This window comes from Gobio gobio (assembly GCF_949357685.1).
Source record: "Gobio gobio genome assembly, chromosome: 14".
NCBI classification, from domain to species: Eukaryota; Metazoa; Chordata; class Actinopteri; order Cypriniformes; family Gobionidae; genus Gobio; species Gobio gobio.
This window is the reverse complement of record NC_137107.1, coordinates 4,608,711-4,625,395: the sequence shown is the minus strand read 5'-3', so window position 1 is coordinate 4,625,395 and position 16,685 is coordinate 4,608,711. Positions and strand designations below refer to the sequence as shown.

Here is a 16,685-nt window from a genome sequence, read left to right as displayed (position 1 = left end):
CTTCGCCAGTAGAGTGGCAATCTCCGCACGCATGACGGGGGCATGGGCCCCGGTCATGGTATAGCGGACTCCCCTGTAACGGGGAGGAGCCTGCGCGAACTGAATCGCGTAGCCGAGCCTGATGGTCCGGGCAGCCCAGCGGGACAGCCCCGGAAGCTGAAGCCAGGCTTCCAGAGACTGCACCAACGGGGTCATCCGGACGACAGACGTACCCTGGGTGGGGCAGCGAGGCAGCGTTACCGGCGCGGACAGGGGAGGCTGTTGGGCGTCCCCGGGTCGGAGCACGGTTAACGGCTGCGCCCTGACAGAGGAGACCAGGGAAGGACTCGCGTTCCACTGGGGTCTGCTCTGCCAGGGGGCTGGCGACAGAGAGGGATGCGAGTGGCGAGACCCGAGGGTGGCGCGCACTGTCATCACCGGTCTCTGGGTGCTCAGAGACAGGAACATGAGTTCTTCCCAAGCGCTGCTAGCCCGGGGGCCAGCAGCGGAAGGATTTTCCCCCGGCCCTCCACCGGGGGAAGGAGAGGCCCTGCTACCATCCCCTGGGAAGAACTGGAACCCATCTCTGAGTTGTCCACCTCCATCCTGGCGTTTAACCAGTCTGGGGAGCGGACTGGGCGACATCCTCAACCACCTCCACGGCGCGGCCCAGGTGAAGGCTGCTGCTGGGGCCGGGCGGGAAGAGGGAGGGCGCCCTCGGCGGCGAGCGGACTGAGGCGACTGGGCCGGCGGCTGGTGCAGCAGCTGGCCGCCGGGGCAGTACGTGTTGCAGCCTCAGTCTGCTCTGGGGCGGCCGAGAACTGTTGGGCGCAGTTCTCAGCCGCGCCGCCGAAGAGGCCAGTCTGGGATATGGGTGAGTTGAGGAGGCGGGCCCGCTCAACGTCCTCCACATCACCAGGTAAGGCCTGGTGTTCTCCCGGACCACAGCTGTGGACATCGCCCGACCCAGGGAGCGTGTGGCCACCTTCACCGCCCGGGGGCGGGGTCAGTTGCGGCACGCAGCTCAATGAAGAGCCCTGGGTCGGCTCCACCCTTGTGCATGTGCAAAGGGGCGGCGGCCTGCCCGTAGCACTGCGGGACCACGCCACCGAAGTAGACGAGCCCACAGGCTTTGGGGGGGGTGCTTAGGACAGCCACACCACGCCACGTCAAAGCCCTCTGTGGACACCGTAGTGCGCAACAGAGAGTTCAACAGTGGGGGGGGAGGGGGCCCCAGTGTACCCTAGGCCGCGGCCCCATCAAGGGCAGAGAAGGCGGAGGAGGCCACCAAACGGTCGCGAGAAGCACGGGGACTTCCGGGACCGCGTGATCTCCTCATGCACCCCGGGAGCGAAAGGCATTGGGGGCGGGGCCCAACAGCTGTCGGGTGCCGCCCCCAAAAACCAATCGCGCAACCACGAGCACCCGCGACTGGGCGGAGTTCCACACCAGCGCGAGACTCGCGGCTGCCCGAGATAACATGGCTGTCAACTTTAGGTCAGATCAGGCAGTGCTGACACACCCGGAGGCGGAGCACAACCTAATCGTCATCCCCAAAGGACTCCAGCCCACCTTGGGATGTGGCGATCGACATCTCACTGCTATCCGGAGCGTGAACTGAACGAACGGGGCGTCAGAGACGGGCCGTAGATTCAATCCAACACTCGCGGAAGCGATGTATAAGAGGGGGGTGTGGCCCGAGGAATGAACGTCGGGGTTCTTAATACCACAGCACCGCCCTCAGGTCACCCTGGCCACCAGCCAAAGTACCATCTCACTCGGGGACGGTAGATTGGGGTGTGGCAGAGGGGACTCTCTCTCCTCACGGAGATCATTGAGTCTCGACCGTGACATCGCGATGGTCACGCCCCCGTAATGGAAACGTGACACATCCGCAAACACTGCCCGTGCGCGCTGAAGCCCAAACACGCTCGAGCAGTGAATGCGTCCTCAGACAGCAGCGGAAAATCGATCGCACCCGGAAGTGCACGGGCGAGCCGTCTTGAAAAAGACGTGCCACGCGCAAGCTCTTTTTGTGAGAGGAAAACCTTGCAGTCGATGCCGAAGCGCCCAGGGAAACACACACCAGCTGTCAGGCGGACCACTGCACAGATCAGCAGGCAGGAAGTATGCGATCACTGGAACGCGCCGTCACACCAACACCGACTGGAAAGCTGCTCGTCTCGAAGAAGCTGACAGAGTCTCAGAAGGCTGTAGGAGTGAAGAGGTAGGTACTCTTGGCTCCGAAAGCAGAAACATAATGCGATATTGCCTCGTACTTCCTTATATACTCACGCAGTGAGGCGGAGCTACGTATGCAAATTCCGCATGCCCCATGGCATTGGCACGCCATTGGGCATTTTCTCAAAACTCGAAGTTGATAGGCTTCTAAGCGAAACCCCCATTCGTTAGTCACTAACGTTACGTCGTAGTGACTGAACGAAAGGGAACTCAAGTTACTTGAAATGCGTTTCCCCAACACTGTCCTTATCTTTCCATGACACATTGACATTAGAGTACAGAATGGCTTTTTCGGCATTATCCCAAACATTGTACAAGCATTCTTTTCATGTGTTATTAAATGGAAGGCTTTCGGAAGCTTGTGTAATCGCCACAAGCTTTCATATGGCGCATTTACAGTTCGTTACGGTTCGCTTAAATAGTACCACCAGGTTCCAAGTGGGCCGTACCGATACTAAAAAGTGACGTGTAAACACTGCAGATCACTGATTGTTCAGAGAGATTGACCACTACCGTTATATGCTTTTGTGACAGTTATATAGCGATTGAGACCCTAAACACATGGCTAAATGCAAGATTAGTTTACCCTTGTGCGCCGTCGAGCAAATAAAGTGATGTCGTCATCTGCACTTTGTTGTACGAGTGCCTACTCTCTTGTTTTTAGCAGTATTTTGTTTTGCTGCCATCAGCCTCCTTTGAAACAAACGTATTCGTCTTGTAGTTAAAAACATCCACATGCCGAGAAGTACAGGCGGCACAATTACAACCATCATTCTGTAATCCCACCCACTTTAAAGCAACGCTAACTGCAGTGGAAAACCAAACCGAGCCAAAGCAACCAAGCCGTACCAAGCGTTACCATTCAGTGGAAAAGTGTTAAAGGTCCCGTTTTTCGTGTTTTTTTTAAGCTTTGATTGTGTTTACAGTGTGCAATATAACATGTGTTCATGTTTCGCGTGTAAAAAAACACAGTATTTTTCACACAATTTACTTGTCTGTATACTGCTGTTTTCACTGTCCTCAAAACGGCTTGAAAGATTTCCCTGTTCTATGAAGTCCCTCCTTCAGAAACACGTAACGAGTTCTGATTGTGCCAGCGGTTCCCGTGTTGTGATTCGACAGCAGTTTAGCACACGCAGAGCGCACGTTACCGGAAAGGTCACACCTCTCACCATAACGGGGATGCATGCGCTCAATGATCTCTAAGTACAGCGTCCCTGGGAAAGCCAAACAAAGGTGACTTGACTCCGGGATGAAAATAACAGCGTCTCGACGACATGGCGACAAACAAACTATACGAACGCAACCGAACGCAACACTTCCTATTCTCCACGCCGGAGCAGCAAGACCACGCCCCCTTTTTCGCGTGTTCTTGTGGGCGGAGGTTAGTCGACATACTGCTCTACTGACGTAATTAAAGCAGGAAATACCAGGATGAAGTCCAAACCGGCCGTTCGCTGTAGGCTTTGAAAGGGAACTTCTGTTAAATAAAATATCTCGCTTGGCATTGAACTTTGAGCTTTATAATTTTACAGGTATTATAAATGCTCTAACAGCAACATTACACACTAACTAAAGTTTGAAAAATGGGATCACGAAGAACAGGACCTTTAATAGACAACCTAGGAAGTCGGGGAAGGTGTACTTTTTAAAGTTTTGTTATAAGCTGTTTACACATTGGCAATAAAAAGTGATTAATACATGAAAATTCTAACATATAGCCTCTTTAAAATCAGCCATTGGGAGTGGGACATATATTTTGGACTGCCGCAGAATGAGGGTCAATCCAATAACCCAATACCTCAATCACCTCAAGGCCAATGGTTTTCGTTTAGAACTTGATGTAATAATTTCAATCTCTGTATTTCTGCCCTCCCCAAACAGCTAGTGCCCGCTTTGAAGAAAAAGAAGCGCTCATGTCTGAGCTGAAGATCTTAAATTATATTGGGCCGCATGAAAACATAGTCAATCTGCTGGGGGCATGTACTCAGGAAGGTAAGTCAAAGACATATTCTCACATCACAAAGCAGTGAAATCAGTTCTGCACTGCACGATTTTTTCACTTGCCGACAGGTTTTGCGAAATCGCAGACGCCCCAAATCGGAGGCAAATCAGTGCTCGTTCACACAAAATACAATCACGCAGTGTGAATTATCAAAGACGTGATCAGAGAGTGTGAGATATTTGACATGCTAAACATCTGGACCTGTCTGCGATTCAAATTCACAAAGTGAAACGTGTTCTGACTGAAAATAACATCTGCGATGACCTACAGCCAATGAGAGAGCGAGATACAGGGGGGAGGAGTTATAGACCAGAATATCAGTGTTTATTAGATATATTTACAATTATATGAAACAGAAACAAAGCACACACGTTTGCTTGACAGCAGCACATTGAACAATTATTTATTTACCTCCATCTCTCTTTGGCAAGGCAAGTTTATTTAAACAGCACATTTCATACACAATGGTAATTCAGAGTGCTTTACATAGAAAAGGTATTAAAATAAGGATAAAATAATCACAAAATATGCATAAGGAATAAAAGTCCTGAATCACTAAATTCGGGGGCGTCCCTGTCTGGTGTGGGAGAGACTGAGAGTCAGGTCTTTGCAGAACACAATCCTTGATCCCCACGTAATCTTTTTTTCTTTTTCTCCTTTTCTCAGTATCAGTATATAGTGTATAAAGTTGGTTGATGTCTGAATTTGACTTTGATCTGACAGGACCGATGCTGATGATCACTGAGTACTGTTGCCATGGTGACCTCCTCAACTTCTTGCGTCAACGAGCAGAAACATTTGCAAATACTTTTCTTGGTCTTCAGAGTTTCCCGGAGGATTCAAACCTCTACAAGAACGTGACAGTTCAAAAGAACCATTCTGCAAGGTATGTTCACGTCAGTTTCATATGATAATGGAAGGCTTGACTTGCACCACCACTTCTTTGTTTTTAGTTACTGTGATCATTGCTGTATTATTATGGGTCCGATCAGTATTAAAGGGGTTGTGAACTACATTGCTTTATTGTTTTATAATGTTTCCTGGGGTGCACTTATTATGTTAGCATGATTTTTACAAAAAATTGTCATAATTTAGAATAAAAGTAATTTTTCCTACCCTGATTTTAGCCTCTGATTTGAATGCTCTGTTTGAAGGGGCGTGTCTCTGAGACTTCAGTGTAAATGCCCACTGCTTTGATTGGCTGCTGTGAGACTTCAGTGTAAACGCCCACTGCTGTAATTGGCTGCTGTGAGACTTCGGTGTAAACGCCCACTGCTATGATTGGCTGCTGTGAGACTTCAGTGTAAACGCCCACTGCTGTGATTGGCTGCTGTGAGACTTCAGTGTAAACGCCCACTGCTGTGATTGGCTGCTGTGAGACTTCAGTATAAACTAAATAGCAGAAATTGCGACTGATTTACCAGAGAATCCTCAGTGAAATTTGGCGAAGACAAATAAATTATACTTAACTTCACATTGTAAATAAATAAGCACATTCCTAACATTAGGATCCTTTGGAAGGTGATGTTATTTTTAGTCCATTTGTCTCTCCTCATCATCTCACTGACACGCATGTGGGCGGGGCCAAAGTTGTGATGATGAAGTAGGCGTTGATCTTCTTCTGCAGAGGCGGTCTTTCACCGAGTCTACATTGAGTCGTTCTCTTGGCTTGGTTACAATAAAAACAGTTTTTGGATGAACAAGGACGTTTTCAGTTCTGAAATTTATAGGATATTCTTATACAATGATGACCTCTTATATGTCAAAAGCTCAAGGAAAATTTGATTTCTCAGTTCATGACCACTTTAAAACATTATTATAACTACCCTGCTGAAAACAACATAGAATCAATTGAAGGTGGTCAGGCAACATTTGTTACAAGATGGTTTACCAGGTCAAAACTGAGATCCTTCAGCTTGTTGGGACTAATATTGATTGTCCATGAGGGAATTGTACCTGTTTAAATCTTGTAAACATTGCTGTGACTAAATGTGCAGTGGTTGTAGTGTCTCTTCTATTGTCAATCATATATATATATATTTTTCTTATAGGATCACTCCTTATGGCTCAGAGAGCTATAATGGCACACAATCAACACAGATGTCAAAAGACCATAGTCAGGGTAAAGTAATAGGCAGACTACATTTCCTGTAATGGGAAAATAAGGCATCCTTACCATTTTGGACTTTTCCAACAGAATCTTGCAATGAAGGAGGGGAGGACGCATGGTCATTGGATAATATTGATTTGCTGAAGTTCTCCTATCAAGTGGCACAGGGAATGGAATTCCTAGCCTCCAAAAATGTAATATTTCTTGGTGATATGTTACATATATGTGTGTCAAAATTGTAGCTAATTGTATTTCTTTATGGAGACCAAACTGCACAGTAAGACTAATTATATGTGCGATTACATTAAGTTGTTTTGGCGCACTGTAATTTTATAATGCTGTTTATCCTCAGTGCATTCACAGAGATTTGGCTGCACGGAACGTTCTTGTGACTGACTGCCACATTGTAAAGATCTGTGATTTTGGCCTTGCACGGGACATCATGAATGACTTGAATTATGTAGTGAAGGGGAATGTAAGTTGTTTTTTTTCTTCTTTTATGAACAATACAACATTTCAAATGTTATTGTGCACTCTGCTGTCTTACGGATTACTGAATGCACCACTAATGGTGTTTTCACACCCGTAGATCGTTTGTCTAGATCGTAACAGGACTTAATTTGTTACAATGTTGCATTTTCTTCTTGGTTCGGTTCGCTTTCACAAGGCAACCTTTCAAAGCATACCATAACGTGTTCACGACCCAGAGTTCATTTGCAATCGTGCCGAGATCACCTCATTCAGGCGATCTCGGAGCGATTCTTTTGGTGTGGATCCGAGTGCAATTGCCGTGTTCACATATGCCAAAACGAACCGAACCAAGGGAGAAAACACACCAGGTTCTGAAACAAGCACTCAGGTGTGAAAGCACCCTAAATCACTATGCTAAGTGTTATAAGAGTGGCCGAACCACAAATCTCCAGTTTAGAAATGTGCACAAAATGGCCGTGACCATGCACAATTAAAAGGATGCTAATTGCAAGTTACCTGTTTTGGTGGAAATTCTAACAAAATAGTTAAACAGTTTTCCCAACACTTGTTTTATGACAGCTTTGAAGTTTGGAGTCCCTGAATGAGAACAGGGCGGTCACTAGAACAAAGTAGAACAAGTTGCATGTGTGTAAAATGAATGCAATCCAAACGTACTATATCAGGCGTGTTGGCACTGTCATGTGATCTGTGGCATCAGTTGTCTCACTTCATTGCCATTCATGAGCCTCATGGTATAATAAGGTATTAATTTAATGCACACTCAAAAAACGTTGGAAGTAGTAAACCATTCATGTATTTTTACATACTATTTCATGAACGTTCGGATTTGAACTACTACTCTTATCTGCCATAGGTTGCCCTCCTCTCTATCGCAGAATCCTATCCGTCATGTCACCTCATGCACACTGCTTACAACTCTTTCTCATTCACCAAATCTTATCATAAGGTTCCCTTATTATATTGTACTATGAAATATAAATTGGAATTCGGGAACTGTCATAGCTAACCAATGGTCTAGTCCAGGGTTGTCCAGTCCTGCTCCTGGAGGGCCACTGTCCTGCAGAGTTTAGCTCCAACCCCAATTAAACACAGCTGAACCAGCTAATCATGCTCTTATTAGGCATACTAGAAAATTCCAGACAGGTGAGTTGAGGCAAGCTGGAGCTAAACTCTGCAGGACAGTGACCCTCTAGGACCAACTTTGGACACACCTGGTCTTGTCAAAAGGTCAGACGAGGTGGGCCAGTCAAGACCTGGAAAGAGTACACCATTGTCTAGTATCATCCAACTCTTCCTCCTGGAGCTAACATCTCATGTGGGCTGAGTATGCCTACAACTGTGTCAATGTTTGAGTGCTACTTGGGTTTTATGGCCCTCACCCCTTTCCCCCAACAGGAGGACAACTTCTAAGTCTCCTCTGTCCAAGATTTTATCTGCTCCCCCTCTTTACTTGTAGCGGATGACTTCAACCTATATGGTTCAGTTCAACCTATAATAATTCTTCTCGATTTAACGGCTGCATTCAACACTATCTCACCCAACATCCTATTAGATGGGATACAATCTATAGGAATTGTTGGGACACCCATGGCTTGGTTTAAATCTTATCTCTCAGGTCACACCCAATTCATACAATAAGGGCAGTTCCAATCAAAGCCAGCCCAAATTACAACTGGTGTCCCACAGGGGTCCGTTTTGGGCCCCCTGCTTTTTATCATTTACCTTCTTACCCTTGGTAGAATTTTTGTGAAATTTGGCATCCAATTGCACATTTATGTAGCCTAGAAATTTAGATACACCCTAGAAGCAGCAAATCTAATTTGCAGCGAGTGTAGTCTAGCAACTCTCTGTTGGCTTGTGAGCTGGAAAAACCAAACTCTGGTCAGGCCAATCACATTGTGTATAGAGTCGGTGGGCGGGCTTAACATAATGATGGCAGAGTTGCCGCGGTTCCGCATGCTACTTGTAAACAAAGAAGCTGGCGAACAGCAGTCTTTCGAATCAGCTTTGGCCGCGACTCTGGAAGACTTGGAGTTCAGCTTTTCTTTGAGAAGAACAAAGAACGGCACTGAAGTCATTCTTAAGAAAGGAAGATGCGTTCGGAGTTTTGCCGGCCGGATACGGCAAAAGTTGTCTATCAACTAGCCCTGCTTCACCTTCTTCGCTGCTCTGGTTGGTTGTAGTGCTATCCTATTGCGTGCAGAGGGAATCTGAAAGACAACCGTTTATCCCGCCCCTTGGATTGAGCCCTGCCAATGGTGTGTTCCCAGACCCAACATCTTGATGTGGCTCTGGCTTGTCAGGCTAACATTTATGCTAAAGACACCCAGCTTTACCTGTCGCCTAAGTCTACGTCTGTTCTTCCTTTGAAATTGAAAACATCTAATGGTTTTCTATGAGTATTGATAATTGTTTATTGGTTCTGCAGGCACGGCTGCCCGTCAAATGGATGTCACCTGAAAGCATCTTTGAATGTCTTTACACAGTACAGAGTGATGTCTGGTCATATGGCGTCCTTTTGTGGGAGATTTTTTCCTTGGGTAAGTGAATTGGTTCTTCAAACCTATTAAAATTTTCATCTAATGAAGGCATTTTGTTGGTATTATGTTGCTTTTTTCTGTTTTCAGGCATGAGTCCTTACCCTAATGTTGTGATTGATGCACAATTCTATAAGATGATTAAAGATGGTTATCACATGCCACAACCAGATTTTGCCCCTCATGAAATGTGAGTTTATAAGCATTTTCAAAGTTTTAGAAAAGAAACAATAAGTAATAAGCAATAATAAGTGACTTGACCTTCTGTAGGTACACAATGATGAAAATGTGCTGGAGCCTGGAACCGACTCTGCGTCCGACCTTTGCCAACATCAGAGAATTTATCTCAAATTTGCTGCCAAAGCAATCCAGCCAGGTGAGGTGGCGAAGCACATTGTTAGAACCAAAGTCCCATTTCACTCGGTGGCTATCTTTGAAACGCCTCTTGGGCATGCAAGTGCAGCTCCTATCTCTTTGAATGGGGAAACATCAAATTCTCCAAAACTGTTCGCCAACCTTACGATTAAATTTCATATTTAAAATCACAAATGAAATCTGATGACAACTGTCTTATACATTTTGTTTCTAAACGCTCAAATCATGACCAAAAAAATTTATTTTACATCCTGGACGAAGCTAATGCGCATTCGCAGTCCTAAGCGTGTCTCAGAAACATAGCCTGTTTCTATAGCAACCGGAGCTTCTAACGGCAGCTGCAGTGACGCAATGACTTCACTAATCAACGATTGGCTCTTTAATTTAGAAGGCAGGGCTTATTCGCCATATTGGGCGTTGCACTTTCTCACATTCATAAGTAATCAGAGTGCACTGTCTTCCTATATATAAAGTCTTTGGTTTGAACAATTTCCTCCGGAGTAAAAGCAAACAAAATACACCCTTTTTTCATGTATTTATAATTTATAAGTACTATGTGAGTAGGTACTACATTTGAATTTGAACTTACCTCGTGACCGTTAAAATCAGGACGTAGGCTACTACATCCGCCATGTTGTCATTATCATGTGACCTACAGTGTCAGTTGCGTCTCTTCACCTCCATTCATAAATCTTCTCCCGTGGCCTCATGGGATAGTAAAGTGTCCATCGCGTGCACGCTTCAGAATCTTGTCGGAAGTAGAAGGTCATCAGGGTACTTTTCGCCTACTGTTTTTTGCCTACTAGGGTGAATTCAGGGTGATTGGGACACTTTATGCCATTGAGATGACTTGGAAAAAGTGTCCCAATCAACCTGAATTCACCCTAGTATTGAGGTATTCGATTTTGGATGCAGCCACAGTGTTGCAACACCTCCTTTTTTTAAAAAGATGTTACATTGAGGGGATTCAACAGAAATTCAAATGGTACTGAATAATAACCCCACTTCATCAAACAAATATTCTTTCTTTTCCTTTTTCTTTTATTTCCACTAGTGCATATATATATAGATGTATATATAATTACCCCCAAAAAATAAACAATATATCAATAGAGAAGTCTTTGTGCAAATGAGTTAATAAAATGTAATGAAACTTATCATCCAAGTCCAGTCTTTAGGTGAGCTGAAATGATGATGATGACGATGAATCCACAAGGTTATTTTAAAGCGATGCAATGTTATAATCCAGTGAGTGAAAAGTAAAGTCAATGCGTGCTGATGAAAGCCACACGTCGTAGCCTTGCTACGCTACGCATGTTGATACACAGCATCCTCTTTGTTGCTTCCTAGCAACACCCCGTGCCTCCAAACTATGCTCAGTAATGAACCCAGTAAAACAAACTTCATGCATAGTCAATGGTGATCAACTGAAACATAAGATGAAGCAAAGAAAGTCCTTTCTACAAGAGAAAGTAAAATATCTACCAGTAATCATTCATTACCAAATACATTAAAATATTAGCACAGTCATATACTCACGATTGAGCGTAAACTCTAAGAGTTCTCGAACTAGGACTTCAAACGAGTATGCAGGTAGCGTTAGATCAACCATAAAGTTTCCCTCTACCAAACGAACTGACTTGCTCGTGGACAGTGTTGCCACAGTTCCTATGAAAAAGTAACTTAGTTACTTTACAGATTACTTGATTTTAAAAGTAACTAAGTTACTTTACAGATTACTTAATTTTAAAATTAACTAAGTTAGATTACAAGTTACTTTATTAGTTACATTCATCAGTTGCCGACAACACCTCTGCAGCCTTAACATAAAAATGACAACCGTTTTTGCCAACACTTTATTGGAAGTGCATTTTTAACAGTAACAGATACACAGCAACAATGTATCTCCTGAAATTGTATCTCCAAAAAAACTTTTGACTCATTTTATAAAATCTAAACATGTTAATGAAAAGGTACAAATTACTATGTGTTCTTATTAAATACATTTATGAAAAACTATTTATATTTAATTTTAAATTTATATTTATATATGAATGTAAATAATTATATGGGCCTACACAAATAATATAAAATTACAAGATTTATAGTTTATTGTAAACGTAATGTGCCGCTCTGTAAAGGGACAACAAATATATGATCGATACGTGAGAACAATATATTTTTTAATAATCTTTAAGTGCACCAAACTATGAAAATATATGAAACGCTTCAAAACAGAGCGGCAACAAAGCGCTTATGCGCATCCCGGGTGCAGAATGATGAGCTTAAACAACATGGAATCAGAGGGCGCAGTGCAGCGCGAGTGCACATTGAAAAGTCCACGGCATAAAGAGAAGATGAGCGTTGAGCGCACAAATCCTAGTCTACTATGTAGCCTATATCGGTCCAAACATTCACTGATTATTTGTTTCTTCACAGTTTTAAATTCCGGTTATTGTGCGTGTGATGCTAATTAATAGTCCTTGTGTTGTCACCTGGGTAGCGAGCACAACATCTTTCAGAAACCGCTAGATAAACTCCAGGAAGATAAAGGATTTTATCAACATATCAAGTATTATAACGGTAATATATCATATTGGAGTGAGCTTTACCGTGCAGCTGCAGACTGGAACCGAACGCGACGCGCAGTTTGAATTCTGAACGGAGAATGATTGACAGCTACAGCGGAGGAAAGACATTCAGCTATGGAATGGCTTTAGATGACTTTGTAGGCTACTAGCAAATCATAATACTAATACTAATAATGATTGCTGAAGGATAATGTGACAATATATATTTCTGATGATTATTTAATTATCACGACATGCCTAATCTGAGCAAGTGACTGCCTGTCTTGAGTTCTGTCGACAGACGGAGGCGGCACGAAATTTGACGGAGCGGCCGCCTCGTAATTCTCTATGCAGGAAAAACCCTGTGAGACTCAACAAGAAAGCAAAAATATATATTTTTACTAAGGAAAATGACAAAAATAGTTACTCACAGTGACTTGGATAAATTACTTTAATCTGATTACTGGTTTGGAAATAGTAACGCGTTAGATTACTCGTTACTGGAAAAAAGTAGTCCGATTAGAGTAACGCGTTACTAAGTACTAATACTAAGTAACGCGTTACTGGCATCACTGCTCGTGGATTACCTGGCTCATATCCTGTAACAAATATGCACTAGCGCCCTCAATCGGCTCCTAGTGGTATTACACATGACAACTCTTTGGGTAATAGAAAATGAAAATACAATTAAAAAAAAAACAAGTAACGCTTAGCCTGTTACAGTGTAGTCTCCCTGTTAACAGGGGTCGCTCTCAGAACTAGAGGTCGACCAATATATCTGGCCGATATTTGTCATTTTTTTAATATATCGGCATCGGCCAATATCCGTGTTTAGTAGCGCCGATTTAAAGTCAGGCACCTCCGAGGGCAGCCCCGTGTTATTGGTGCGGTAGAATCGTCCAGAACTGGCATAACGCTACAGCTGGTAGAAGGTTCGCTTACTTGCAGTTAACTGTCAAAATTTGCCAGCGATTTGCTCGACCGTCATGACAGTCGCCGCAAAGGGAGTGATACAAACGGGGAAATGGTCCCAGTGCTGATATTGGGGGAATATCACACGGCTGGAAGAGGCTCTCAGCCAATCAGATTCAAGAACCAGAAAGAATCTATTGTATAAATATATATATTTAGCAAAGTAATATTTACTTCAGAAAGCTAAAGCTTCTTTTCTCCAGCAGAACAATGAAAGCATCATGTATCAAGAGCTGCAGAGTCTCCTGATGGAGAAACAGAGCCACACGTCCGCGGTCAGCAGAGAGGACCAGCCTTTAATGACCAACAGTTTGACCTAACACAACATGCTTTAACTCCTCAGAGCTTACAAGAGAAGTCAAAGTTGCTATGTGTTTTGTTTTTACTTTGATAACCTTGTTATATCATGCTATATTCTGTTGTTTTACTTGTTAAAACCATGGTAGCTAACACTTTATCACGCATCTTTCTCACTTCTGTTTGCAAATATGTTTATTCTTTCTTTGTGACATTTATTTAGTTTTTTATTTTTGCTTTTTCAATGCTTTTGCTTTTTCTCACTGACTGTAATTGATTTAATAGTAAATTAGTAAAACAAATAAGTAAAATAAACTCTCAGAAAAAAAGGTACAGTGGAGGTAAAATTTTGCTCCTTCGGGAACAAAACGTATAGCTGTACATTTAAAGGTACACAATTGGTCCTTAGGGTACAATTAAACAATTGTTTTCTTCTACTTAGAGCAGGGGAAGGCAAGTTCAGTCCTAGAGAGCCGCTGTCCTGCAGATTTTGGCTCCAACCCTGAAAGTCGTCTATAGAAGCTCTTATTGAGAATTAACAGAGGTTTAGATGTTGATGTTGTATTGAAAATGTTTGGTCACCATAATGGATATCAGTGTTTCCTTTAGTTGAGCAGTTTGACTCTTGGCTTTTTATGTGAGTTTGTGGTTTTTGTTACAGTTTAATAAAACACATAATCTGTTCAAATTAAAAGAAGACTTAAACAAAAATGTCACGATGAAAAATGTTTGACTAAAGTCATCACAACTAAAACTTTTAATAAATAGTATTCACCAACAATACTTTCTTGCCACAGATCATGCATTCTGAATTTTGATTTTTAAATACGTTCTAGGGGGACGCACACAGATATCGGGAATCAGCATATGAATCTCAACAATGGTGACATACTTAATGCTGAAATGCATGCTGGGAGCCATGAGTTTTATACTGTGGTGGCTTAGTAGGGTTGGAGCTAAACTCTGCAGGACATCAGCTCTCTAGGACCGAACTTGCCTATCCCTGACTTAGAGATACAAAAATGAACCCTTTAGGATACCACCCCAGTGACGGCCACTTGTGCCTTAAAAGGTAAAATTTTTTACTCTTATTTTTGAGAGTGTACAGTATCATTTGTCTTTCGAACCATAACATACTGTATACTTTTAAACATTTCAAAACAAATATCCCCAGAAATTTGTATGAGTAAAAAAAAGTATATTCCTTTATATGGTTAGGGTTTGTTTGAGGGTTAGTTGCATGTAATTATGCAAAATGTACTGTTATTACTATGGTAAGTACATGTGTAACAAGGACACTGTAACATAAAGTGTTACCGAACTGCTTAAGTGTGCATAACCTATTGTAATCGTGTATATGGCGGTGTTCAGAAAGGACTAATCATCGAGCTCATGTGAAACACTTGTCTTCACTTGTTACAGATGTGTGTTTTTGTTCTTTTATATTATGCGTTTATTCTTGTTAATGTTGTTTGTAGGATCAGCTGAAGATTCATTAGAATGGATGGCACTGATATCTTTGATATAAGTTATTTTATCTTTGTTATATTGACTGTTATTTTGGGCCATGGGTCACCCTGAAGTTTGTACACCCACTGGACTTTATTTTGTTCCTCTGAAGATCTCAACTTTACATATTTTAATTTTATTTTTCTTAATAAAACATTTATTGGAGATATTCTTTGTTTGAAGTTATTTTATATAGTATATCTGAAGACTGGGCTGGTCATGTTTCATTAAATTTTTATTTTCATTTATTTCGACTTAACCCTGGATGGTCGTAATAACCTGAAGTGACTTTAACTCCATATAAATCTCAAGTGTTCTTGTATGATTTTACGTACATCTTCTTGGTTGCGACTCATCTCCCTAGTTAGACAGCCACGGTGAAACCCATGTAGGCCACACATGACTGTGCTGGCTGGGTGTGTGATTGTGTATTTTACTGTCTATGGATGAACCTATGGCTGAGATTTTTTTCTTGGCATTTTTTGAAGATTCTGCTTAAAGGCTGGTGTTGATATGGTTTAGTGAAGGCTGAGATTTGGTACCCTATTAAAACTTGTTCTGGCCTAGTTCAGGACTGGTTATTGGTTATTATTTGGCTGAGATCTGGGCCAGTTATGGCTCATGTGTGGCTCATGTCTGTAGTCCAGATCTGGGCCACTCATCAAGACGACCAGACAATGAGTGCTATATGGATTTTGTCTGTTCAAATTGAAGATCTATAATATCCAATGTCATATGGGAAATGGGAAAATTGTATTTAAATGTTCTAAAAATGTTTTGACTCAATTTATTATAACTTATTTATTTCTAAAATAATAATAGTAAACATTTATAGTAAAAATGATCAATAACTTACTACAGTAAACTGATCAGTCTGAGACAAAAGTAAGTTCCTTTGTCATCTTATAAATGAAACCAAACAGGGACTATTCAGAACAGCTTATTTACAAAGAAAAGCACCAGGGAGTGTGTATTTGCTAATGCTTATGGGTTTGTGTGTCTTTACAATTATAAGGGGTAGTGTTTCTGTTTCTGTTTTCCCCCACAAATACTAACCAGTGTATGATCTACAGTACACACTCCTGTTTAATGCTATTTTGCATTAAAGCCCTGTGCTCTCATTTTCCTTGAGGACTTACATCTGTATAGTCCCAAGTATGCATGTGTTCTACTGTGGTTTATTTTTCAATAAAAAAAGAAAGAAAATAATATTGAAATTACCTAAATATTGTGTCCTTTAGTTTCTTTTTGGCTACAAGGAATATGTACATTTGTTAAAACACTAAATTTGTTTAAATCAAGGATTTGTTATGTAAAGAGAAAGACCAGTGGGTGTGTTGTTCTGTGTGGGGTTTTTCTTTTTTTGCATTTGAAATGACTGAGCAGAACACGCCCTTTAGATTCATATTGTAGATAGAGACTGCCCGACAGACAACTCACCTGCAAGTATATGTTCACTTTAATTCAATATATATTTTTGTACAAATATGACCTTGTGTGCATATGTTTACATTTGTGTGTATTCATTTTGCAGGAATAAAATACTCCAAACAAGTGATTGGTCAGAAGTACAGACAACATTATACAGGACTACACCA

General features: G+C 42.3%; 1 protein-coding gene across 1 annotated transcript in view; it reads left to right on the top strand.

Moving 5' to 3' along the window:
* Positions 1–15,255, top strand: part of csf1rb (colony stimulating factor 1 receptor, b) — a 45,062-nt gene extending 29,807 nt beyond the window's left edge. Inside the window, exons 13-21 of the mRNA XM_079835762.1 lie at positions 4,105–4,215; positions 4,949–5,111; positions 6,277–6,347; positions 6,423–6,529; positions 6,688–6,810; positions 9,256–9,367; positions 9,455–9,554; positions 9,635–9,740; positions 13,488–15,255. Coding sequence (XP_079691888.1) covers positions 4,105–4,215; positions 4,949–5,111; positions 6,277–6,347; positions 6,423–6,529; positions 6,688–6,810; positions 9,256–9,367; positions 9,455–9,554; positions 9,635–9,740; positions 13,488–13,601 — 1,007 coding nt within the window. The 3' untranslated portion in view covers positions 13,602–15,255. The remainder of the gene's footprint in view (positions 1–4,104; positions 4,216–4,948; positions 5,112–6,276; positions 6,348–6,422; positions 6,530–6,687; positions 6,811–9,255; positions 9,368–9,454; positions 9,555–9,634; positions 9,741–13,487) is intronic.
* The last annotated feature ends 1,430 nt before the right edge of the window (positions 15,256–16,685 follow it).